A 27,243-nucleotide genomic window follows, 5' to 3' on the forward strand; every position below is an offset into this window, starting at 1 on the left:
CCAAGTTCCCTTTAATGTATGGAACAACTGGCTAAAGTCAGTGACAGACTGGAAAGTCATTTTAGGACCCTGCCCTTTACAGCACACATGCCAAACTGGATGCTATGTAAAGAAACAAACCTGTTCAGAAGCTAATCTGTGTAAGTAGCTTTACATTTTGAAATAGAAAAATGAGCTCTAAAAGCATTAAGAATTATGAGACAACACTTCTGCTTTATTTTCTGCACAGTTTACTTCAAGTCAGATTTTATTCATATTGGAGTGGAAATTCACTAGAGCACCAATTGTATTCATCTTACCTCTTCAATGGCATATATCACATTGGGAAATACAAAGCAAAAGAAAAGAAAAGAAAAGTACAGAATTACAGTGCAAATATGTCATCTTAGATGGAAAAGAATACATATAAGACGGTCCCTGCTCAACAGGGCTTAAATCTATTCAAGACAAATAAGGGATCTAGGGTGTTTCACTTATTATGGGAATGATGAAAACATCATGGGTTATGAACTGGTGAACAAGGACAGGATTTAAAAAGCTGCCTCAAAAAAGTGGGCTTTGAGCTTGTATTTCAATAGGCTAGAGACGGAGTATGACACACTGACTCAGAGGGAAGTCTATTCCCAGGTGTATGGAGCAGCAAGATAGAAGAACAGAGCCTGGAGTTGGCAGTGGAGGAGAAGGGTTCAGGATAAGGAGAAATTGTGTCTTACCTGATAATTTTCTTTTCTTTAGTCAGCGACATTGTTCTGAACCAATGGTTGTTATCCCTTCCCTTCCCTTCCTATCAGCAGGTGGAGGTAGAGAAAACAATTCTACCAGAGACATCACCAGCATAAGTTAAGGAGTTCCCTGGAACAATCCAGTATGAATCTACTCAAGCAAAAGAAGATCCCTTTGCAACGCACCCATGCCCCATCAACCACTGCAGCTGCAATGATAAAAATAAGCGAGCAAAACACCACAGGGTGCCACTCACTACTCTGATTATACCCAGATACAGCCATATCACAGGAATCCATATGGCTACCAAAATGAAAATTTCTTCTTATTCTTGTTTTCTGAAGCACTGAAAAGAAGCACAAAGCACACCCAGACCCTAAGGTCGAGGTCTTCAGAACAAAACTGCTGACTAAAGAAAATAAAATTATCAGGTAATATATAATTTCTCCTTTCTTAGCATCAGCTCCACTGTTCTGGACCAATGGGATGTACTGAAGCATATCAGTTGGGGGGGGGGGGGGGGGGGAGAAGACCCCCCCCCCCCCCCCCCGAATGATGTCTCTGCCAAAGTCCAAGTAGACTCTGGTCAACACATTCAACCTCTAGTGCATAGCAAAGGAATGGAGTGGCGACCAAGTTGCCACCCTGCAAAATGTCCTCAGGGGCATGGCCAGGCCTCCACACAAGTGGCAGTGGCCCATCAGCCCTTGAGGCACTGGACATGTAGATGCAGGTGGACTCAATAGCCACCATGATCCACCTTGCAACAGAGGACCTAGAGACTGCCTGGCCCATGCGAGGGCCATGAAAAGAACAAAAAAAAAAAAAAAAGGAGGATGGACAGACAAAATTCAATCCTCTCCCTCAGGAACTGGAGTAGCGTCCTCCATAGATCCAGATTGTAGAGTCTCCAAACCACAGGAGCCAGAGCTTCTGTCAAAAAGGAGGACAAGCAGCCTTCCTGATTCACATGGAACAGAGAGACCACTTTTGCCAGAAAGGAGGGAACCATATGCAGGGACATCGAGTCCTCCATAAAGGACAGATACAGTGTCTGCAGTTCAGAGATTCTATCAGCAGAGGGGAAAGCCATCAGACACACCACACCATCTGGAGAGTCAAGTCCTTGATGGGCGCCAAGCACAGAGGCTTATCCAGAGTATCCTCCGAGCACCAGACTCAGGTTCTATGAAGGGAAGGAAAGGGGGGGCACAGATAAGCCACCCTCCTCAGGAATCGAGCGACTTCCCAATGCAAAACCAGAGAAATACCCCACACTCTCTCATGAAACTGGCCAAAGCAGCTACCTGGACCCTCAGGGAGCTCAAAGCCAACCCCTGACCCAGTCCTGGCTGCAGAAACCCCAAAATATCAGAAACTCACCAGGGACATAGAGGGCTTCCTGGAGTGCAGCAACACAGAGACCACTGCGGGACAGAACCCAAGCATCTCCCCTCAACAGTCAAACCAGCCAGAAGGGATTCGGATCTGCCATTTCTACAGGTTCTTGGCGGAGCAGATGTCGACCCCTAGGCAGAGGATCCTCCACCAAGAAGTGCCAGAGACACGCATACTAGAGCCTGCACTAGCAGGACCAGAATGGAACACTCTGCAATCCCGTGCAACAGACGGGATATTACAGGCCACGGAAGAAAGAAGTAGAGTGGCTCCTCTAACAGCCATGGTTAAACCACGGCATCTGGCCCCTGGGAGGCCGGTTCCCTTCAACGAAAGAAGCAGTGCTCCACCTTTACATTGATCCTGGCTGCCATCCAGTGGAACTGCTGAGGGCCCCAATGGTCCAGAATGAGCTGAAAGGCATGATGCCACAGCTCCCAATCTCCAAGATTTAGGAGGTAGTGACTGAGAAAGTCTGCCTGTACATTGTCTTTGCCCACAAAGTGAACCACTGAAGGCCCTGCATTAGGGACTCTGACCACCGACAGGCACACTGTTTCCTAGGCCACTGCCCTAACTCCTGGAGCTGCATTGCTTGATTATGTAAGCTACCTCTGAGGCATTGCTGACAACATTCTGATCGCTTTCCTCTCGAGGAACATTCAAAACTCCTGCAGAGTTCAAAAAACAGCCCGGAACTCCAGGCGATTGATGGCCCAGGACACCTCCTGTCTAGACTAGGTGCCCTGTGCCACAAAACCCAGACAAGGAGCTCCCCAACCAAAGAGTTACAACCATGATGACCATAACCCCCCTCCCCGTGAGGGGGTCAGGGGGAACCCCTTTCATCAGGTGAAACAGACTACCCCACCAGGCAAGCCAGGGTCTTGCCCTGGAAGGTAAAGGCAGAAGACAATGGAAGGCCCGTGAGGATGGTGCCCAGTAGGACAACTGGACCTACAGTAGAGGGCACATAGAGCCCATGTCCAAGGCACCACCTCCAGTGTTGTGTCCAAGGAGCCCAGGAGCTGCAAGTAGTCCCAAACTGTGGGCTCCCAATTGGCACAGTTGCACCTGGAGCTTCTGAACCTGCTCCCCAAAAGAAAAAATCCCTCTGGCTGTGCCGAAATATACCCCGAGATGCCCTAAGGCTGAGACAGGGTCAGAGGGTTCTTAGGCCAGATCATCACATAGCCCAGGAATTCCAGAAAGGAAATGACCAAGAGGTGACCAGATTGGCCCTGAAGCCAATGCACGCCCAAAACAGCCGTTGTCCAGGGAGGGAAGAACCCACATACTCCGACGTCAGAGGTGTGCAGCTACTACCATATCACCTTATAAAAACATACAAGGCAGCATAGCCAGGCCCGAAACTGAAAGTGCTGTCTCAACACACAGAAGCACAAATATCTCTAGAGAGGAACTGTGATGGATATGTGGGGGTAGGATTCCATGAAGGTCTACGGAAGTGAACTCCCCCAGCCTCACCGAAGCGATGATCAAATGTAGAGAGCTTCCATCCAGAAATGCTGGACTTGCAGACAACATTCATCCTCTTGAGATCCAGGATGGGGCAAAAGAAACAACCTTGTTAGGAACCACAATAGATAGGGGGTACCAGATTAGGCCACGCTCTACCAGAAGAACAGGTTCAACCACCCCTAGATCACAGAGATGCGGAAGAGTAAGAGCTAAAGCCTGGCACTTCAGATGGCCAAGCCGCAGAGGGAGGTCATGAAGGCACCTGGAACTGGACAGGTGAACTCCAGAGGTGTAGGATATGGGAGTTCTGGGGTTCCAATCACTCCGGTGAACCCATTTCCGGAAGAGGTTAAAAAGCTTTCCTCTTTTCAAAGACTGCTACGTAACAACCATCACTTCCTTATGTCCCTCAACTGTCTACAGGACTATCAAACAAAACACCTTTACTACTCTCACACACTCGATTGTATTCAACCAATGTTCTACTTGAATTGAATTGAATCTGAGGTGATACAGGCCCCTTTCGTCACGAAAGAAAGAGAGTCAACCTCCCACCGTACTCAGCGAGGGAACCAGAGCCCCCTCATTGGGCAAACTGAGTGGCTGCAGTCCCGCCGGAGGAACCAGAGGGCCCAGCATGTTGGGGGCCTTGAAAGGACCCCGGTTTGAAGAACCTATTCTGAATTCCCACCCTGTGTGGAGCAGACCCTGGAAGCCATGGAGCACTGAGTCTCCTTTGCCTCAACTCAGTGAAACAGAAAGGCCATGCATTCTCCATATCCTACACCAATTCCTCCAGGTCCTCGTCAAAGAGTGAGCGCCCCCTAAAAGGTGGCTGACTCAAAAGCTGCTTAAATGTTGCATCTGCGACCCAGTGACAGATTCACAACAAAAGGCGCCCTACCACTGGAGTCACCCAGTGGGTGACCAAATGGATTAGATCCAGAAGAACATCTGCCCAAACGCTGCCAACTCCAGACAACTGCAACATCAGTGCAAGGCCATAGCCACATAACCACCACATAACCACCACAAATCCCAGCACCTGGGCCTCCAGGGACTCCCATTTTGTCATCATCAGTGGATGAGGGCCTTGTGGAGGGGAAAATATGGCAGGGAACCTGCAAGCCCCTCCACAGCAGTGGAACCTCCTCAGCAGCGACCAGTGCAGGACGCTACGCATGATTTGGGCTCCCATAGCCCCGTCGAAGACGCAAGACAGCTTGGCTCTCCGAAAAGGTTTCTGAGATGGGGAACCCTCAGAAATGGAATCTGCGTGCAAATGGAACCCCAGAGGGACCAAGTCTTCCCCCACCTCTGCCACTGAGAACCTGGATGGGACACCACCTTGGCTAAACCGTGGAACCAAAAAGACCCAGGAGCCCCATCAGGACCCCCCACTGTCAGACCAAAAGGGAGGGAAGATTGGAAGTCTCTACCCCGTCAGTCTCTGAGACCTCCTCTGCCTCAGCTGAGGGGCCTGGAGGCTCAGAGAGCCTGAAATCCACTCACCAACATTGAAAAAAACAAAATGGGGCCACCAGTACAATCAGACCAAAGGGGGTAGGACTGGAAGATCCCCTGCCCTCACAAGTCCCAATGGGGACTGAGGAATCTCCTGCTGCAGAGAAAGACAGGAGGGAAAAAAATTGCTTGAGCCAAAATGGCCACCATTTTCCACCAAAGGCATTGGTATCTCAGGTCCCGATGCCTCAGCTGAGAGATCAGCAGAAGCATGGAGGGATGCCTCGGCCCAGGACTCCGGTAGCCTTGCCATTCCTGGCTCTTTCTGGATGCAGTAAGCAGAGACATTCCCTGTATGCCACTGCTTATTTCTGGGATAAGCAGCATAAAATGTATTTAACTTTTTCAGGATCTTGCCAGGTATTTGTGACCTGGATTGGCCACTGTTGGAAACAGGATGCTGGGCTTGATGGACCTTTGGTCTGTCCCAATGTGGCAATACTTATGTACACATCTCATGAGGTGAAACGGAATCCTCAAGGTCCTGAAGGGACACTAGTTGTGCGGCCTCTGTGAATAGGCTTAGTAACTGAAAAATTAAGGCATGCTGATACTTCATTATCAGTGGTTAAGTTTGAAGATTACATCTTATGGCACTCAAACACCTTTCTACCCACTGTATCTAGAGTTTTGGAACCTCTACCCAGTGGTATTTGCAAAAGACTTAGATCTTTTGAGCACATCTTCTATTGTCACTAACTACTGAGAAGTTAGAATTTTCATGGCCAGTGCTGCCTGCACCTTTTCTGTTCTAGACTTTAAACACCTTGTGAATGGAGATAGAAGTCTTGTCAGATCTCTAACTCAAGATCTTGAAAAATTTTATGAATAGGTAAAGCAATAGTCTATTTTGGCATGCTCATCGATTGCATACTGGAGCTTAAGTCCTGTCTATTGAAAATAGAGTTACTGTGAGAGCTACTGGAAATAAAGTTGGTTAAGAAGCACCCTCAGGCTGAGTGTCTGGTTTTAGTGGCATGTGGTCATTATATGCCATCAGCTCTGGAGACAATTCCGCTGGTTCTAATGAGCTGGCTGGGTTGTCACCCACATAGGGTATTGCCTAGTATTTAGCTGGAGACTGCCCAGTGCTCTGAAAAGGTACTTAAGAATCTTGGAATAGGTAGTATCTAAACAAGTGGTCAGTGTCTTTTGGACTCACCATAAAATGTTGACTACTATTGCAGAAGGCACTGTATACACCTCTGGACTTATCTGAAGCATGTGTACTAGAATAATGTTTGAAATATCTGCAGTAAAAAGTGTCCTAAGTCAGCAAATTTAAGAAAAGGAAGTGGAGCTGCATACTTTCTATGAAGAATAGACACTGTAGTGCTATCAGTTACCTAGGCAGACCTCTGCTTAACTAATGGCAAGGCAGAGGAAACATGTTTTGCAGGTGATGAATTCCATTAATGTTTCTCATCTCTGGATGGCTTGAGCACGTTGCAGAGACAGCGATAGTTTGCTGAGGATTTAATGGAAATACATTTCTGCTTACTTGAAACCTTTTCATCATTAACAGTCTTTCTGGTTCTGCATGGCTTGCTGTAGATGCCACCTAATTCAGCCAGTGAAAATGTATTGCCTTCCCAACTTGGTTATTTTATTACCAACAGCTGTGTGGGTTTAAGACTGTAAAGCTGTGAGGCATTGAGGGAGTAGAAGTGCAACTGTCTCTAGCACTATCTTCATGTTTGTTTATCACTGAGACTGCTTTTAAATAGAGCCCAAGGACTATGGTGCTTTAAGGAGCAGATGATCAAAACTAGTGCTATTCTGAATAACACCAAAAAAATAGCACCAGAATAGCGCAAAACAATGCCCTAATGCTGAAAGCTAATGAGATGCAAATATAGGCGCACTCACAGCTTTGGGCATTAGAGAGTTCGGCAGGAGGATTGTGCTTGGCGAATGCGCAGAAGAGTTCAGCAGTAAGCTTAGCTCCTGTGAGCATGCGCCTGGTAAAACACAAATGTGAAGCACACATTGGCATCTGTTTTCTGCAGCCTAAATAAGCGTTTTTAATTTTTTTTTTCTGTATGCTTACATTTAGATGCAAGTAAGAGATGCTAATGTGTGCTTTGTTTTTTTAAAGCATGGCTGCTTTAAATATAGAGGCAGGACAAGAACGCCAATGTGTGCTTCACGTTCAGGTCTGCTATTTCTCACAATCAGCACTCAAGGGCTTGAACAGGCTTCCTTCTGCTTCCAAAAGCAATCAAAACCGGTAGATTTTGCAAAAAGAATCAACAGAGAAGCATGAGAATCATGGGAAATCCTCTAGTCCAACACCCTAATGCCTTCTTGGACCTGGCGTTATTTGTTTACAGCGGTAAGGCACCTTTGTTTCAGGTGCTCTTTTCCGATCATTGGGAGGAATACAAAATGGCTTCATTTAAATGAGCTTGACTACATTTGAATGCTATCTGCACTAAGGCCTGCCGCACTCATTGTTTGCTGTGCTAGACCCCTCTGATCATTCTGCGCTGATAAATACAGGGAATAGTATGGCGCTAATGGCCTCTAGCGCTCACATTTACTTTAGATCATCAGGGCCTAAGTGTCCCCAGCAGGTCTGTGATTTTTGCCACACTAGCAATCACTTCAGGAGCTGACAAGGAGTTTTATACTTTGAGCCAATAAATCACATAGGTGCCTTAGAATGGCCTATTGGGGTAAGAGGCATATCTTTCATCCATTCTGCTATTTCCCACCCCCACCCCCTTTATGTAAAGAGCAATTCAACATATCTGTATTTTTACGATTTATTAAAAGTGATGGCTTTTTCCTCCTTCCCACTCCACTTCAGCCCATTTCAGCTTGTTAGGAAGAGTGGAAGGAGGAGAGCAGCAGTGCATCACCTCAAGCTGTATTCTCCTCCTCCATTATCCAGACAGCTCAAAACATGATTTAACAGATTTGGACAGCAGAGAAAGAGGAGTCTAAGGAGGATGTGGCTTGAGGTGCTGCACTGCCACTGTCTTCGTCTCCTCCTCCTTTTAGAGGGCAGCGTGCAGTGGGAAAGAGGAAGGCCTCCACTTCTGGCACTGCCTCTGCCCCCATGATGGAAAAGTTGTTGGGGGTACAGATGAAAGAGTTCAGCAGGCTGAAAACACCTCTGGTGTAAAATTTACTGCAAATAAAATGAAACACGTATCTGAATCCCTAAGAACAAGCCCAGCGTAGATAGAGTGGAAGCAGCTACGGAGAGCGTAGAGGGTATGTTGTGGGAAAAGCACGCAGAGTTTGCTTCATGGAATAATTTTTCATGCGTGTGTCTTTCTTACTGTAAATCAGTAGCTGTATGCTGCAGCTGCTAGAACTGCTTCTCCCACAAAAATATAAAGTCGAGCCATATTTTGGAGGGCTTTCTTTCTCTGGAACCTCTGGTTCGATCCAATACATTTTCAAACCAATGTGTCTAAAGTAGTTTTTCCTCCATGCCAAATCAGGTCTTGTTCTGTTACATTTTTTCAGAATTACTTTGCCTCCAGAAGGGCAATTTTTGACCCTTATGTATAACTTCTTTCCAACATTTTGTTGGGTTGGAAAAAATAATGTATGCCATCAGACTTAGGTGTAGAAATCTAAAAAGTGTGCCCAATTCTGGAGGCTATACCTGTGAAGGAATATAGAAAAAGGAGGCGGCAATCCAGAAAAGGTTTTTTTTTTTTTTTTTTTTACAATGCAGCAGGTCTACACGGTGTCCAGGAAAAATGAGACCCCCCCCCCCCCCCCACCAAGATAACCCAAACATGTCCTACTGCAGAAACCTCTGTCTGAAATTTTGAGACATTTCTGAGTACTTTATTTTTCAAGAAGATGGATGGAGTTCTAGCACATCGAGCTCAGCTGAGTTCTTAATTAATGAAACCCCAGAAGTCATTGAGCCAACAAGCTCAGTGGTGTCAAAGACTTTGTGAATATAAGATTGAAGGAGGACACTTTGAACACAAATTATGAATTTGAAAATAAATTATACTAATATATTTTCAAAGGTCATACCAAATGTTTAAACAATTGCAAAGCATTCTGAAGTGTAAGGAGTCCCGTTTTTTCCAGATACCGTGTATACCAAAAAACCTTAAGAGATGAGAAATACCTATCCCTCATCTCTCTCCTCCAGGGTAGATGATACAGACATTGAAATTACTCATACATACAAGAAGCAAACATGTTCTATAGGAAAGAATGCTCTGGAACAGAGGTAGGCAACTCTAGTCCTAAGTACTGACAGTCCAGGTTTTAAAATATCTACACTAATACATGCATTTGTATGCACTGTCTATTGTATGTAAATGCATCTCATGCATAGTCATGGAGTTTTCATGCTATCCTCCAACTATCTTTGCAGCACTCAAGAACAGAGTTATCTATTCCTGCTCTAGAACAGGGCTTCCAACCACCCAGGTCCATATGCTACAGCACTGCATTCAAATTTCATGCATATTTTTAGGCCATAGCTCCCAAACCTGTTCTGGGGAACCCCCAAATCAGTGAGGTTTTCAGGATAATTGTACAAATCTTGCTCATGAATATCCTGTAAACCCAACTGGCTACAGGACAGGTTTGGGAATCACTGCATAAGAATTACCCAGATAAACCTGACCAGTTGGTAGCTCAAGGACCAAAGGACCCTCCCTCTGCTCCAAAAAGTCTATAATATGAGCTTGTAAGGAGGAAGACGGTGCAATATCAGAAAATATATATTCATAGAAATGGTGGTAGATGCATAAAATGGTGCCCCCCCCCCCCCCCCCCACTTCATGGAAACAAAATGAAAAAATTCAAGAAAATCTGTGACAAGCACAGGAGTATCACTAGTTGCAAAGAAAGAAATGGAAAGGCAGAAATCAATTAGTCAATGGCACTGTATCAGAAATCAAACGTGGTCAGATTAGAAGGGCCTTATCATTTACCATATTCCATATTTCAATGTCATGAGGCTTCGAGCCTGTTAACCTACAAATTGCTTTCTAGCTCAAATATTTGTTTTAAAAATAGTGTGGAAATAAAGGTTAATCAAGTTGTAAGTGATAACTCTCAAAAGTTTGTCAAAGATACATTTATATTGGATTAACTCAGTATCGCCTACAACTTTATTAATTGACCCTTATTTCCATATATCAAGTAGACAAACATCAATCACAATTCTTTCAATACTGAAACAGTTAAATCCTGTATACAATACACTTGGTAGCTTCTGTTGGCAAGTTGCGGGGTATGCACACGTGGGTGGGTAGAGCATGCAGAACAGTGAGATAGAAGAATGGCACTGGACATCAGGAGGCAAAGGTGTGAGGAGAGCAGGCATCCTCCAGTGAATTTCACTGGGAGTCAGCTACTAAAAATATTTTGCAAAGTTTATAGCTCTTACCGTTTTGACCCCTGTAGATCTGCGCACTCTAGCATTAAGTCCAGTTCTTGGGCTACTTAACGGACTCAAAGGAAGATTAGAGGTCAGCTGGGATGAAGGACTGCAAGGAGTCAAAGGTGACACAGGTAAGTTATCCAACACACTCTGGCTTGCATACAAATTGTGTTTGTTCGCAGAAAGAGATTCCTTGTCATCACAATCCCCAATATTAATTTTTTCTCCATTCTTTATCCTTCTCAGGTAATCCTTAAGCAACAATTGTGTAGGAGTCTCACTTAACCAGCAGAGAAAGAGTTCATCTACTTTCATTTTTAATACAGGTTGGAGAATTTTCCCAGCTGGCATCTTCCACTGAATTTATTCTGTACTGAAGCTCGAGCTTCTTGGTTCCACACAATCAAAACTGCCTGTTTAAAAATAGAAAAGTATTAGTGTGCGTTATGAACTTAAATCAAAGAATTTGTACTATCATTCATACAAGCTATGTATAGTAATAATGAATTTTCAGCTAAGCTTCTTCTTTCTTGGTTTTACATACTTTTACATTCTGAGGGGTGAAGCAGTATACTGTGCATTAAAGCCATGCACTAAATCTCAGTACTCGACATCCTAACGCAAGTGTAAAGAAATATTTTGCACCCAATGCTGTAACCAAAAACTATGCAAATGAGTTGCGTGCAAAAATGTACACTAATAAGAGCAAACCTAAAGCATACGTACATGGCAGCACACTAGCAGCAGCATCAGTATTTGCACCCAGAAAACTGAATCAGGGAACGACCATCTAGGAAACTCTGAAGGCAAAACAGGATTATACCTTCAGCAAAGGTACTTACCTGCAGCAGGTGTTCTCTGAGGACAGTAGGCTTTATATTCTCACATGTCGACCCACGTCGCCTGGTCTGGGACTTATAACAAGTATAAGCAGAGCTTTGTGGAGCGCGACACACACTGCGCCATGCATGCCGAGTGCCTTCCCACCAGCCGCAAGAATGCAGTCTCCTCAGTTTAATACTACAGCAAAAATAAAGTAAAAATAACAAGCAGAAACTCTAAGGGGAGGTGGGAGGGATTGTGAGAATATAAAGCCTGTTGTCCTTGGAGAACACCTGCTACAGGTAAATACCTTTGCTTTCTCCAAGGACAAGCAGGCTTATTTATTCTCATAAGCGGGGAATCCCAAGCATCCAGGCTCACCAAAAACAACAAACATTGGTCAACTGGGCCTCGCAACGGCAAGGACATAACACAGGTTAACCTGAAACTATCTGAATGAGAGTGCAGCCTGGATCAGAATAAAATGGGCCTAGGAGGGTGGAGCTCGATTCTAGACCCCAAACACTGAGTGCCTGAATCGACTGTCATGTCGGGTATCCTGCTCAAGGCAGTAGAATGATGTGAATGTGTGGAAGACCACATCACAGCCTTGCAAATTTCTTCAATGAAGGATGACCTCAAGTGGGTTACTGACACAGCCATGGCTCTGACATTATGAGCCGTGACATGACCCCCTAGGGCCAGCCCAGCCTGGACGTAAGTAAAAGAAATACAATCTGCCAGCCAATTAGAAATGGCGGGTTTCCCCAATGGTGACCCTCATCCTGTTGGGGTCAACAGAAACAAAAAGTTGGGCGGACTGTCTGTGGGGCCTGGTCCACTCCATGTAGCAGGCCAATCCAAGGTGTGTAAGGTGCATGAGGTCGGGGAAAGAACGTTGGCAAGACAATCGACTGGTTCAGATGGAATTCCGACACCACCTTCGGCAGGAACTTAGGGTGAATGCGGAGGACTACTCTGTTGTGATGAAACTTAGTATAAGGTGCATCCACCACTAAGGCCTGAAGCTCACTGAATCTACGAGCTGAAGTAACAGACATCAAGAAAATTACCTTCCAGGCCAAGTACTTCAGATGGCAGGAATTCAGTGGCTCGAAAGGAGCCTTCATCAACTAGGTGAAAACAACATTGTGATCCCATGACACTGGTGGAGGTTTGACAGCGGCTTTGACAAAAGCAAATCTCTCATGGAGCGAACAACTAGAGGCTGTCCAGAGATGGGCTTACCTTCTACATGGTGGCGATAAGCACTAATTGCACTAAGTGAACCCTTACAGAGTTGGTCAAGGCCAGACTCTGATAGGTGTATAAGATATTCAAGCAGGGTCTGTGTAGGCAAGCAAGGGGATCTAGGGCTTTGCTCTCACATCAGATGGCAAACCTCCTCCATTTGAAAGAATAGCACCTCTTAGTGGAGTCTTTCCTGGGAGCCAGCAAGACCCGGAAGACCCAAGGAAGCAAATTCTAGGCTCTCAACATTCAAGCTGTAAGAGACAGAATGGAGGTTGGGATGTAGAAGAGACCTCTCGTTCTGTATGATGAGGGTTGGAAAACACTTCAATCTCCGTAGTTCTTCAGAGGATAACTCTAGAAGCAGAGGTAACCATATCTGTTGCAGCCAGTACGACGAGATCAGAATCACGGTTCCGCAGTCTGAAATGGAAGACCCAGAGTCAAACTGGATCGAATGGTCCACCACTAAAGAGAGCATACAAGCTCTGGGGACACTTGAATAACATCTTCTAGGCTCCCCGTGGCATGATACCACTGAGAAGCCAGGGTCCATTGAGCTGATCTCATATGAATACGTCCAAGAAACAAAAAAGTATTAGGAGCCTTCACAAGTGGGACAAATCCTTTAATTGCACAACATGAGTCTTGTACATCAATCTTATACCATTGACCCGACACAGGCCATGTTTCAGCGCAAATCGCCTGCATCAGAAGTCATTCAATCTCTGTTGTTTAGAATGAAAAAGTCAGCTGAACGCACAACAAACGGGACTTAAGTCCACAAACAGTGTATATAAAATATTCCTGCTTGCTCCACACAATAAGGAGCACGAAATCCCTCTTACTCTAAGTGTAATCTAGCCCATTTGAAGACATGTCATGCTTGTAACATACACTGTGGAAGACATGTGGCCTAACAACCTTAACATCTGCTGAGCTGTGACCTGCTGAGAGGCTCGAACCGTGGAAGCAAGTGCGACAACAGTGTCCGCTCTCGTCTCCAGAAGGTAGGCGCAAACCTTCTGTGCAGGGCTCCAATGGACTCCAATCAATGGACAGGGCGAAGATGGGACGTGGTAGTTTAAAACTAACCCTAGTAGCTTGAGCACTCGAATAGGGATCCGCATGGGCTCCTGAACACTATCTGAAGAGGTGCTCTACCAGCCAATAATCAAGATCCAAGAACACATGGACTCCTAGTCTGCGTAGTGATACTGCAACTACCACTAGATATTTGGTGAACACCCTGGGAGCTGATGCGAGGCCAAAAGGCAACATGCAGTACTGGTAGTGATGTGTTCCCAGTCAAAATCGAAGATACTTTTGTGGGCTGAAAATATCGGGATTCAAGTATATGCATCCTTTAAGTCCAGAGAGCATAACCAATAATTTTTCTGAATCATTGGGAGAAGGATGTCCAGGGAAAACATCCTGAACTTTTCTCGGACTAGGAATTTGTTCAGGGACCTTAAGTCTAGGATGGGACACATCTCCCTGTTTTCTTTTGCACAAGGAGTACCTGGAATAGAATCCCCCCCCCCCCCCTTCCTTCCCTGGTGGAACGGGCTCAACTGCATGGGGCCTTCAGAAGGGCTGACAGTTCCTCTGCAAGTACCCGACTATGCTGAGAGCTGAATGAATGAGCTCTCGGTGGGCAATTTGGAGGTTTTAGATACTAATGGCATATGTATCTGACATGGACTATTTGAAGAAACCACCGGTCGGAAGTTATAAGGGGCCAACTTTTATGGAAAAACTTCAGCCCCCTCCCCCCCCCCCCAAGTCATCCAGGATGGACACTTTTACTGAGCTATGCTCTGCTGGAGTCAGTCAAAAGTTCATCCCTTGCTTTGACTGGGGAGCAGCAGGCGCCTTTGGCACACACTGTTGATGTGAACGAGTGCTCTGGGATTGAGCCTGAACAGGCTAGCAAGCTGAGGGGTTGTACCTACGCCTCAAATATTAATAGGTACTCCTCCTTGGCTTGCCAAAAGTCCTCCTAGCTGAGGAGGTAGATGCAGAAGGTGCCCAGCGGAAGAGAGAAGAGATGGTATCAGTATGCTTTCCAAAAAGGTTATCTCCCTCGCATGATGCACCTGCCAACCTCTGCTGAACAGAACGTTCCACGTTAGAAACACGCAGCCATGAGAGTCTGTGCATTGCTAAACACTGAGCAGAGATCCTGGATGCCACATTAAAAGTGTTGTAAGTGCCCCTGGCCAAGAACTTTCGACACGTCGTCTGCTGCTTGACCAACTGGCAAAAAGGCTCGGCATGCTCCGGAGGGAGCGCATTCACCAAGTCCTACAGCTGTCGCACCGAGTTTCGCAAGTAGACACTCGTGAAGAGCTGGTAGAACTGTATACGGAAGATGAGCATTGAAGCCTAGTACTACTACTTGACATTTCTAAAGCGCTACTAGGGTTACGCTTCTCTACCTGGAGGCACCAAGGCATAGTCGCTGGATCTCTTGGCTCTTTTGAGAGCAGAATCCACCACCATAGAATTGTGAGGCAAATGAGGCTTATCAAAATCAGGTGCACTGTGGATCTGAGACTTGGTGTCGATCTTCTTGGGCATGACGAGGACTGATAGAGGTGACTCCCAATTCCTAACAAGGATTTCCTGAAGTACCACGTGAAGAGGGACAGTCACAGCCTCCCTAGGAGGAAACGTGTAATCTAGGACCTCGAATGTCTTGGCCCTGGGCTCATCCTCCACTTCCAAAGGAAATGGAAAAAGATGAGAATGAAAGGCTCTCCGGGAGAGACCTTCTCCTTTCAGGTGGAGGGGGTGGGTTAGAGGGAATTCCATAAGATTTATCTGAGGAAAAGTACCTTGGATCCTCCTCTGAATCCCATGAGCGTTCCTCTTCAGTGTCAGACAATACCTTCTGTTGGGAGTGTCGAGACCGAACCTGCCTTGATGTAGGTGAACCATGTGCTCGAGAACAGCATCAAGAAGTCGGTTCCTGCCTTGACTCCAGCTAAGCTTCCTCCACCGATGTCGAGGGAGTGCCGGCTTGGGTAGCAGTCGACACCAGAGCCGCACCGCAGGCTGACGGCCTAGCAGGGCCGCAACAATAGGAAGGGTAGGCACAAGTCCCCCAATGCCGATGCATATTGTTGCATTAGGCTATCCAGCAGCTCGGGGAGTAAGGTCCGAATGCGCTCATTGAGGGCCAACACCAGGAAAAGCTGGGGTGCCGGTTCAGGCACAGGTTGCAGAGCTTCCGGGGTCAATGCAGGAGCAGGGACTTGGCTGTTGGGAGACTGACACATCAGCACCTCCCAGTGTCGACGCTTCTAGGGTGCCGAATCCTTCAATGCCCCGGAGCTCCCGGCACCATGTGTCATGGGTGATCAGTGATGATGCTTCTTGACCTTCGTCCGAAGCATGCCACAGAGATTCCTTGGTGCCGATGAGGACGACGTCGAATCCACACACCGCCTTGGGGTTGGGTTCGACGATAGACAGCAGGAGGTCTCGAGGCAGGTGAAGACCCACAATGCCTCACTGTTCCCAGTGTCTAAGGGTCTAGCAGCAGCCATGCTTACCGACATGCCAGTGCGACGCTCGATGTTGATGCCAACGTCAAGGAACTGGACTTGGCTCCAAAAATCCTCTCTCATTGAGTCTCTCTGGAGACCAGAGTTAGTGGTGCTATGATTGGGCCCAAGACACTGAAGACACTAAGGATGAGTGTTCTTCCCAGAGATCGTCTGACTGCACCAGGTACAGCGATTAAAGCCACTGGTAACCTTTGTGGACATGGAAGAAAAAACTTCCTCAGCCAAATTAAACAAAGAAATGGTGCCTGAAAAAGGGGCAAGGCATGGTAAAATTATGCCTTACATGGTAATTTTCTTTCCTTTAATGCAGCAGATGAATCCAGGAACCGGTAGGTTAAGTCCGTCTACCAGCAGGTAGAGATACTACTACTACTACTACAAATCATTTCTATAGCGCTACCAATCGTACGCAGCGCTTCACAATTGAAGATAGAGATAGAGATAGAGATAAACAAACTGAAGGCAGTGATGCCAGACGGCCAGCCCCTTTCTCATTTGTCATTCGTAAGCAGTAACCAAGGCAAGAATAAGAAAACAAGAAACCAACCTCACTATGAAAAACAGAGAACCAAACAATGAACTTGAATCAATTTCCATTTGTTCCACAAACAGGTATTCCTTCCGTGTCCCCATGTCTGTCTGAACTCTGCAAAAAAGAACACAGAAGGAAAAACCACATATTCCTTGCGGGAAACGAAAACAGTCGGCTAAGCTAGGGGGGGATCCTGGATTCATCTGCTGTGTTAAAGGAAAGAAAATTATCAGGTAAGACATAATTTTACCTTCCTTGTCACCTGCAGCAGATGAATCCAGGAAACGATGGGATGTACCAAAGCAATCCCTAAATAGGGTGGAAAGCTGACGCTCCCCGCGCCAACACTCCCGCCCCAAAACTCGCGTCTTCCCGAGCAGCCATGTCTAATCTATAATGCTTCGCGAAAGTATGTCGGGACGCCCAAGTAGCCGCCCAACAAATCTCCTCCAGAGATAAAGCAGACATCTCCGCCCAAGAAGTCACCTGTGCTCGAGTAGAATGGGCCTTCAGAGCCCCTGGAGGTGACCGGCTGTGCAAAATATACGCCGCCGCAATGGCCTCCTTAATCCACTGAGCAATGGAAGCTTTAGAGGCCGCTTCGCCTCTCTTCGATCCCGCCAAGTGCACAAAGAGATGATCCAAGCGCCGAAACTTGTTAGATACCTGCAGGTATACAAAGCTCTTCGCACGTCCAAGAAATGAAGTAACGCAAAATCCTCTGGATAATCCTCCCTTCGAAAGGAAGGAAGACAAATAGTCTGATATGAAGGCAGAAACAACAGCACCGTAAAAATCGATACCCCAGCCTCAGAAAACTGCAAAAAAGGATCTCGGCAAGACAAAGCCTGAATCTCTGAAATCCGTCGAGCTGAAGTTATGGCCACCAAAAACACCGTCTTAAGTATAAGATCCTTCTCAGAGGCCTTGTTCAAAGACTCAAAAGGTGGAGCTTGTAGAGCTCGCAGCACTAAATTCAAATGCCACGCCAGACATGGCCGTTGCAGAAGAGGGCAGAGACGAAGAGCCCCGCGAAGAAAATGAATCACATCTGGGTGAGCTGCCAACGAGGAACCGTCCAGTCTCCCTCGAAAACAGGCCAGCGCGGCCACCTGAACTTGAAGGGAATTATATACCAACCCCTTTTGAAGACCGTCCTGAAGGAACGCCAAAAATCACTGAAATGGACGCCCGAAAGGGCGACTCTGTACGCAGGCCACATCACCCCGAGAAGGCCTTCCACACCCGAGCATACGCTGCCGAAGTGGACTGCTTTCGTGCCATCAAAAGAGTGGTAATGACTGGTTCCGAAAATCCCTTCTTCCTCAATTGCCACCTCTCAATAGCCAGGCCATAAGACCAAAGCGGGAGGGATTTTCCATCTGGACTGGTCCTTGATGCAGAAGATCCAGAGTCACTGGCAGTCACAACGGCAGCTCCGAGAGCACCCAAATCAGATCCGCATACCACGGACGCCGGAGCCAATCTGGGGCCACTAGAACGACTGGTCCTCAATGACGCCCTACGCGGAACAGAATCCTCCCTATCAGAGGCCACGGAGGAAAAACATACAACAGTTCCTCTTCGGGCCAGGGCTGAAGAAGAACGTCTAACCTTGCGGTTCCAGGTTGCCTTTTGCGACTGAAGAACCGAGAAAAGTTGGCATTGCAGGCCATGGCCATGAGATCCATCACTGGTGTTCCCCAATGCCGACTGATCAGACAACACGCCGAGTCCGACAGTGTGCACTCCGCCATGTTCAAGAGTCCGGCTGAGAAAATCCACTTGAGCGTTGTCCTGACCCACAATGTGAGCTGCTGACAGACACAGAACATGAGCTTCCGCCCACACCAGAAGACGAGACACTTCCTCCGCCAGGGGGAGACTGCGAGTGCCTCCCTGCCGATTGATGTAGGCCACCGCTGTGGTGTTGTCCGAGAAAACTAAAACCACCTGACCTCGCAGAAGATCTTGAAAACTCTGCAGCGCATTCAAGACTGCTCGCAACTCCAGGCAATTTATCAGCAAAGTCGCTTCGAGTGGGGTCCAAGATCCTTGGGCTACCCGATTTAGACAATGGGCTCCCCACCCTGAAAGGCTGGCATCCGTCACGACCACCACCCAATTGGGAGAAGCCAGCGGAATGCCGTTCCGTAAATTGGCCAGCAGGAGCCACAATGCCAGACTGGGCCAGGCCCGGCCAAGGGAGGTGCCGCTGATAATCCATCAACATTGGCGACCACCTGCTCAACAGGAAGATCTTAAGAGGTCGCATATGAGCCCTCACCCATGGAATGACCTCCAAGGTCACCGTCATGGAACCGAGAAGCTGAACATAGTCCCACACTCGAGGAGAACGGTGACTCAACAAGGACCTGACCTGAGAAAGTAACTTGATCCTTGGGCAGAAACACCTTCCCTTGCTTTGTATTGAACCGCATTCCAAGGTACTCCAGGATCTGAGTAGGAATTACAGTGGGGGAAATAAGTATTTGATCCCTTGCTGATTTTGTAAGTTTGCCCACTGACAAAGACATGAGCAGCCCATAATTGAAGGGTAGGTTATTGGTAACAGTGAGAGATAGCACATCACAAATTAAATCCGGAAAATCACATTGTGGAAAGTATATGAATTTATTTGCATTCTGCAGAGGGAAATAAGTATTTGATCCCCCACCAACCAGTAAGAGATCTGGCCCCTACAGACCAGGTAGATGCTCCAAATCAACTCGTTACCTGCATGACAGACAGCTGTCGGCAATGGTCACCTGTATGAAAGACACCTGTCCACAGACTCAGTGAATCAGTCAGACTCTAACCTCTACAAAATGGCCAAGAGCAAGGAGCTGTCTAAGGATGTCAGGGACAAGATCATACACCTGCACAAGGCTGGAATGGGCTACAAAACCATCAGTAAGACGCTGGGCGAGAAGGAGACAACTGTTGGTGCCATAGTAAGAAAATGGAAGAAGTACAAAATGACTGTCAATCGACAAAGATCTGGGGCTCCACACAAAATCTCACCTCGTGGGGTATCCTTGATCATGAGGAAGGTTAGAAATCAGCCTACAACTACAAGGGGGGAACTTGTCAATGATCTCAAGGCAGCTGGGACCACTGTCACCACGAAAACCATTGGTAACACATTACGACATAACGGATTGCAATCCTGCAGTGCCCGCAAGGTCCCCCTGCTCCGGAAGGCACATGTGACGGCCCGTCTGAAGTTTGCCAGTGAACACCTGGATGATGCCGAGAGTGATTGGGAGAAGGTGCTGTGGTCAGATGAGACAAAAATTGAGCTCTTTGGCATGAACTCAACTCGTCGTGTTTGGAGGAAGAGAAATGCTGCCTATGACCCAAAGAACACCGTCCCCACTGTCAAGCATGGAGGTGGAAATGTTATGTTTTGGGGGTGTTTCTCTGCTAAGGGCACAGGACTACTTCACCGCATCAATGGGAGAATGGATGGGGCCATGTACCGTACAATTCTGAGTGACAACCTCCTTCCCTCCGCCAGGGCCTTAAAAATGGGTCGTGGCTGGGTCTTCCAGCACGACAATGACCCAAAACATACAGCCAAGGCAACAAAGGAGTGGCTCAGGAAGAAGCACATTAGGGTCATGGAGTGGCCTAGCCAGTCACCAGACCTTAATCCCATTGAAAACTTATGGAGGGAGCTGAAGCTGCGAGTTGCCAAGCGACAGCCCAGAACTCTTAATGATTTAGAGATGATCTGCAAAGAGGAGTGGACCAAAATTCCTCCTGACATGTGTGCAAACCTCATCATCAACTACAGAAGACGTCTGACCGCTGTGCTTGCCAACAAGGGTTTTGCCACCAAGTATTAGGTCTTGTTTGCCAGAGGGATTAAATACTTATTTCCCTCTGCAGAATGCAAATAAATTCATATACTTTCCACAATGTGATTTTCCGGATTTAATTTGTGATGTGCTATCTCTCATTGTTACCAATAACCTACCCTTCAATTATGGGCTGCTCATGTCTTTGTCAGTGGGCAAACTTACAAAATCAGCAAGGGATCAAATACTTATTTCCCCCACTGTAGATGACTTGTCCCTGTTGACGACCCAACCTAAGGATTGCAGGAGTGCAATCACCCAGTCGGTGACTACACGACTCTCTGCCGCAGTAGCCGCCTGAATCAGCCAGTCGTCGAGATAGGGATGCACCCAAATCCCTTCCTTCTGTAAAAAGGCCGCCACTACTACCATGACCTCGGAGAAGGTTTGCGGGGCCGTGGCCATTCCAAAAGGAAGGGCTCGAAACTGGAAGTGTTGACCCAGCACAGCAAATCTGAGAAATTGCTGATGAGGCTGCCAAATGGGAATGTGCAGGTAAGCTTCTCGCAAGTCGAACGCCGTCAAAAACTCACCTGGCTGAACAGCAGCAATAACTGCTCACAACGTTTCCATGCGAAAGTGGCGAACTTGTAAAAACATGTTCACTTTCCTGAGATCTAGAATAGGCCGAAAAGCTCCTCCTTTCTTTGGAACCACAAAGAAAATGGAGTAATGGTCTGTGTGCTGCTCGAGAGGGGGAACGGGCACAATAGCTCTTATGTGCAGAAGGTCTCGCAGGCATTGCAGAACTGCTTTCCTCTTGGCCCGCGAGATACTGCGGGACTCCAGAAAAAAGTCTGTGATGGGAGAGATGAATTCTAGCTTGTAGCTAGTCTGAAGTAATTCTGGCCCGCTCTGGAAGAAATAGTGAGAGCCGACCACCGATTGCTCTTCTACTGAGTGGACCTTCGCCCCATCATTGTGAGGCTCGCGGAGGAGCCCCCGATGACGAGCAGGGGGTCCGGCCAAATGCTTGTCGTTGCGAAAGGAAGAACGCTGACCAAACAAGGATGTTGAAAGGCAGAGTTAGAGCGCCCTGGGCGATACTGTCGAGCCTCTCAGAAACATGACTTTGAAGCTCCCTGCCTGGACCCAGACGTGGGTCTGTCCTCCGGGAGACGCTGAGATTTGGAATCCCCCAAATCTTTAACAATCTTTTCCAGGTCCTCACCAAAAAGCAATTTCCTCCAGAAAGGCAATTTAATAAGATGCTGCTTAGAGGCCATATCTGCAGGCCAATGATGGAGCCACAGCAGATGCCGGGAGGAAACGGCCAAAGCCATGAGTTTGGCTGAAGCATGCACCAAATCATACAAGGCATCCAGGTAAGCCAGGCCTATATCCATTTGTGACAATTGAGAAGTCCCAGCCAGACCTGACTCTAAGTCCGAATCCATCACTGACTGAAGCCAACTGAGACAGGCTCTAGCCGCATATGAGCTACAAATAGAGGCTTGAAGAGTCACAGCGGCCACCTCAAAGGAACGTTTCAAGGAGGCTTCTAGACGTCTGTCCTGCATATCCTTGAGTGCCACACCACCCTCCACTGGAAGAGTAGTATTCTTAGTGATTGCGTCACTAGGGCATCCACCTTAGGCAGAGCAAACTGCTCCACTTGGTCTGCTGAAACCGGATACAGCTGGGACACAGCCCTGGCCACTTTCAACCCCCCATCGAGCCGAAATCAGTTCCTCTATAGCTTCGTGCACCGGAAAGGCCTTAAAAGGACGCCTGGTACTGGCCATTTTGGGGTTGACAGTCTGAGAAGCAGAGCCCTCCGGGTCCTCTATATTCAAGGCTTCCAACGCCTGAGAAATAAAGGAGGACAATTCCTCCTTATGGAAAATCCTCACAGCTGAAGAGTCCTCTGCCTGGTCAGTAAGGACACAGTCCTCTACCTCCTCCAGTCCCGTCTGCTCAGAAAGAGCCATCAAGGAGAGGGCTGCCGGCAATTGAACTAAGGACTCTTCCTCAGACCCCAAAGAAACTCTACGTTTCTTAAAGGAGGAGATTTCATGGGGAAAAACCCAAAATACCCTGGCTACTCTAAAACCCCCCAACAGGGTCAATGACAGAAGCTGGAGCAGGAGGGGGGAAGTCCTCTTCAGCAAATAAGCCTGATGGAGGAGCAAAAGAAATTTGGGAGAAAACCCCTCCCCCATAGCGGAAGAACCGGCAGCCATGGTCCCTGAGCCACAGAGAGTAGTACCTGACACCCCTGAAACCTCTCCCAACCCAGGAGAACAAACACAGTCCAAAACTGCTACCGGAGACGCCTCCGCAGCGGTTCGCAAAATAGCGAGCGAATCACGAGGCTCCGGGCGGGAAAGCGCACTCTCGGGGGGGGGGGGGGCACAGATCCCTCAAGTCCCACCAAGTCAGCGCAACCAGCGCTGCAAAAACCTGCTGCCATCGTTTCACAGCCTCTGCTGCCAACTGCCCCCGGTAAACAAACCCCAGCAGCACTTACCCGCAGCAGAGGACGTGCGGGACCTACAGCACAAGTCGAGGAGGAATGCTCCGACTCCTAAGCCAGACAGGGTCAGACAGGCAGGAACACAAGCAGGGCTCAGACAGGCAGGAAAACAGTGCTGCTCTCACTAAAATCACTTCTCCGTTTCTTTTTTCTTTTTAATAAATCTTATGGTTCTCATTTTTTTTCTAGTGAGGAGGTAGAAACAGGGAAGAAAACAGCAAAAAGCCTGTTAAGAGGGAATTTTGAGGTAAAGCAGGGACCCAGAACCTGGGTATGCCCCCAAAGCTGACACCTTCAGTCAGCCACCCCCAGCTCAAACTGGCCACTAGCCCAGGAGCACCCTCATAAGCCTTGAATCCAGGAGCTGGAGAAAGGCCATCCACCAGCTGCTGGAGATAGAGACATACTAATGAGAAAGGGGCTGACTGTCTGGCATCACTGCCTTCAGTTTTTTATCTCTATCTCCACATGCTGGTAGACAAGACTTAACCCACCGGTTCCTGGATTCATCTGCTGCAAGTGACAAGGAAGGCAAAATATGAAGGAAAAATTCCCAGCCAAAGTCAAGGCCTAAAAGCGGCTGAACAACGAAAAAGAAAGGAAACTTAAAACCAGGCAAAATAAACTAAAAAATATAACAGAAAGACAAAAAAGGAGGTCCCACAACTGGGAACACAATTTAAGGAAGAAAAAAAAGCTCTTTAGGACCGAACGATGTGAGGAGATGGTTAAAAAAAAAAATACAAGTCCTCTCCTCACTGCAGTAGGATAAGAGACTGTGTTCTTGTGGTTGGCAGGAAGGCACTCGTGCATGCGCAGTGGAGCTGTTTTGCGCTCTACAAAGCTCTACTTATACTTGTTATAATCCTAGACAGGGAGAATAAATAATCCTTCTTATTTATTCTCACACTTGTGAGAATAAATAAGTCTGCTTGTCCTCTGAGAAAGTTGCTTTTGCATGAAAGGGTAAACTGAAGATGGGGACAGTAGGAAGAAACTTAATGTCAGTTTCTCAATAATTGGATGAATGCTTGCCTTACTCAAGGCCACAGGCGTAACCCAAATGAAATGAATTCTTCATTAGTTTCACATAAGGGGAAAGCTCAAGTAAAATCAACTTAATCCAACCAGTGGGACAAGAGTCTAATGCAGATGTAGCAGTATGTAATTATTTAATTTACAAAAATCACATCATCCATGTGCTATAATTCAGACCATTTTCCTGGGACTATATTGCAATGAACGTTAGGAATACAAAGAATCTTTCAACGGCAACGATAGATCACCTGCAAATCCAATAAGAATACACCCACAGAAGTACAAGCTAAATCCTGAACTCATTTCAATAACTTAGAAAAGCAATCAAGTGCTGTTTACAACTTACAGGAATAAGACTTCCTCTTTGAAAGGTTAACTAACAATATGCCATTGATGCTAAATCATAAGTTGTACTGTCAAGGACAGTCCATGATTTGCATCAATGCTTTTCTGCCTAATGCAATACCTGCTTCTTTTCACATAATTCTCTGCAAAGGGAAAGCCAAGAACAAAGATCCGGTTGAGGGAAGGGATGCTTGGAAAGAGTGATACTATGACAGTTACAAAAATAAATGGGGGGAGGGGGAATAAATGAGGGGGTCCACAGCAGGGACCCAAAAATGTATGCTTTCCCAGGTCCCAATATAACATTAATGAGACCTTGCCTGTGGAGAGTGACACCATATGGTTAATCTGAAAAATCCATCCTTCGCAATCTGATGTCACTGACATCTAACAGTTTGATATATTATCACACTTAGTTTAAATCAGATTCTTCACTAACCAAAATAATGTTAGGGCATTAAACTGCCCCTTCCCCTCCTTCCAAATCAAAGGCACATACAAACACAGAAAACAGAGGGGTATGAAATAATTCATAAACTATTCTCTACACGTTTTGCCCACTTGGTCTGTCTAAAAAATTGTCTAATTTAGCATCAGAACTGACCATTAGTAAAGTATTAATCTATTAAGGGTCTTCTATTTTTATTTACTTTATATTCCATTGATCCTAAGAAATCTTACTAAGACTAGAGAGACCACACAGTAAAGCTACTAAGTAGTAAATTTAAAACAAATCGGAGAAAATATTTCCTCACTTAACATGTAATTAAACACTGGAATTTGTTGCCAGAGAATGTGGTAAAAGCAGTTAGCTTAGCAGGGTTTTAAAAAAGATTTGGCTAATTTCCTAAAAGAAAAGTCCATAAGCCATTACGGACTTGGGAAAATCCACTGCTTATTTCTAGGATAAGCACATAAAATTTGATTTACTGTTTTGGGATCTTGCCAGGTACATGTGACCTGGATTGGCCACTATTGGAAACAGGATATTGGGCTTGATGGACCTACAGTCTGTCCAAGTATGGCAACGCTTATACTTATGTATTTTCACCAGACTACAACACCAAACACAAAATTCTATAAAGGCTGGCCTTGAACAAAAATTTGTCAATTTAGAAGCCAGAGACTGAGATCATTCATCTCCCCCCCCCCCCCCCCACCCCCACCCCTACTATAGCAGAAGAGGAGTGGGGATGTTTTCCTATTTTGGGCCCATGCAGAAAGGCACGTTAGAACTGCTGATTGCATGACTTCTACTACAAAGTTCCCGCAAAACATTTACCGTGGGATGCAGAAATCACTGAGCATGCAAATTACTGCTGCACTAAAATCATGGCAGTAAATTCACAGCTCATTGTCAAATGCCACCCTTCCTGTCCGGCTGACAGGAAGGGTGACTTTTTTTTTTAAACAAAATTATGCTCATACACACAGAAGTGAAGCCGCTGGCATTGGCCCCTTTCCTTCCATCCCTGAACCCACAATCCCTGGTGTCCAGCAGCATCCCTCCCCCCCCCCGACTCAAAAACAAACCCAGGTAGTCTAGGGCCCCCCCTCCCCGACTTCAAAACCCTAAAATCCCTGATGTCTTGTGGCATCCCCATCTACCCAACCCCTTTCTCAAGTTGAACCTTAAGAGGCAGGAGCAATGCCCACTACAGTGCCACAATCTTGAAAACTGGTGGTGCCCAAACCCATGCGGTACATCCTGGAATGTACCGTATGGGAATTTTTCCCCTATTTGGCAAGCTGATCCCACATGGTGCATTCTAGTATGCACCATGTGAGGCCAGGAGTTGTCATTTTTCATGATAAGGAAGTGTACAGAGAATTAGCAGTTGAAACGGAATATAAGAAATTGCAGTTTGATCCTATGGATATTTTGAAAAATAAGATTAGAGAGCTTACTTATAGGGGCTAGAGCAGAATTTCAATATTTGAATAGAGAGAATCCGGTAATACCAGGTTTTTTTTTTTTTTTTTTACATTTTACCAAAAATTGACAAAACATAGTAACAGCCTCCTGAACATCCAATTGTATCAAACTGGGGTTCTTTATTAGAATCCTTATCGACATAGGTGGACACTTTTCTTAGGCCCTTAGTTATCAGGTGGTTTTCATACTTTCGTGGCATTACAGATTTTTTTAAACAATTGGCAGAATTAAAGGATATTGCCAATGTTACCTTTTTGGTCACGTTTGACATTAGATCATTATTTACATCTGTACCACAAGAGGCACTTAAGATCTTGGAGAAAGGTTTGGGATTGTACCAAGGGACAAATATCCTTCACTACAGTTAGCTGTTTTAGCAACGCAAAAAAAATAAATTTCAGGTATCGGATGGAATTTTTTCAACAAATTTCTGGGGTAGCCATGGGAGCAACCATGGCACCCTCGGTGGCTAATTTGTTTGTGCAAAAATATGAGAGATGGATCAATATGAATGATTTTTGTCCACATATTAAGACTTGGATTTGGTTCACAGACATTTTTGTACTATGGATCGGTCCAGAAGATGTCTTAATAGAATTTTATGAATGGTTAAACACTCAACATCCGAATATTAAGTTTAGTTTAACAGATCTCCTTTTTAGATGTACTTGTATCTAAAGAAGGACAATTTGTAACCACAGTTTACAGGAAAGACACAAAGGGCCCTATTTACTAAGGTGCGTCAACATTTTTAGCGTGTTATAAAAATTAGCGCACACTAACCTATGGGCATCTATACGATTTGCGTGCGTTAATGCTTAGAGTGCACTAAAACCACTAACGCGCCTCTAGTGCGGCTTAGTAAACAGGGCCCAAATACTTTTCCTCATTTTTACAGTAATCA

The 27,243-nt window shown here is 46.4% G+C and overlaps 1 protein-coding gene across 3 annotated transcripts in view; it reads right to left on the reverse strand.

Moving 5' to 3' along the window:
- Positions 1–27,243, reverse strand: part of LOC115470596 (serine/threonine-protein phosphatase 2A regulatory subunit B'' subunit beta-like) — a 221,493-nt gene that overhangs the window by 175,296 nt on the left and 18,954 nt on the right. For all 3 annotated transcript variants that reach the window (XM_030203885.1, XM_030203886.1, XM_030203884.1), the window contains exon 2: positions 10,508–10,914. In XM_030203885.1, coding sequence (XP_030059745.1) covers positions 10,508–10,852 — 345 coding nt within the window. In that variant the 5' untranslated portion in view covers positions 10,853–10,914. The remainder of the gene's footprint in view (positions 1–10,507; positions 10,915–27,243) is intronic.

The sequence above is a fragment of the Microcaecilia unicolor genome, chromosome 5 (genome assembly GCF_901765095.1).
Source record: "Microcaecilia unicolor chromosome 5, aMicUni1.1, whole genome shotgun sequence".
Taxonomy (NCBI): Eukaryota; Metazoa; Chordata; class Amphibia; order Gymnophiona; family Siphonopidae; genus Microcaecilia; species Microcaecilia unicolor.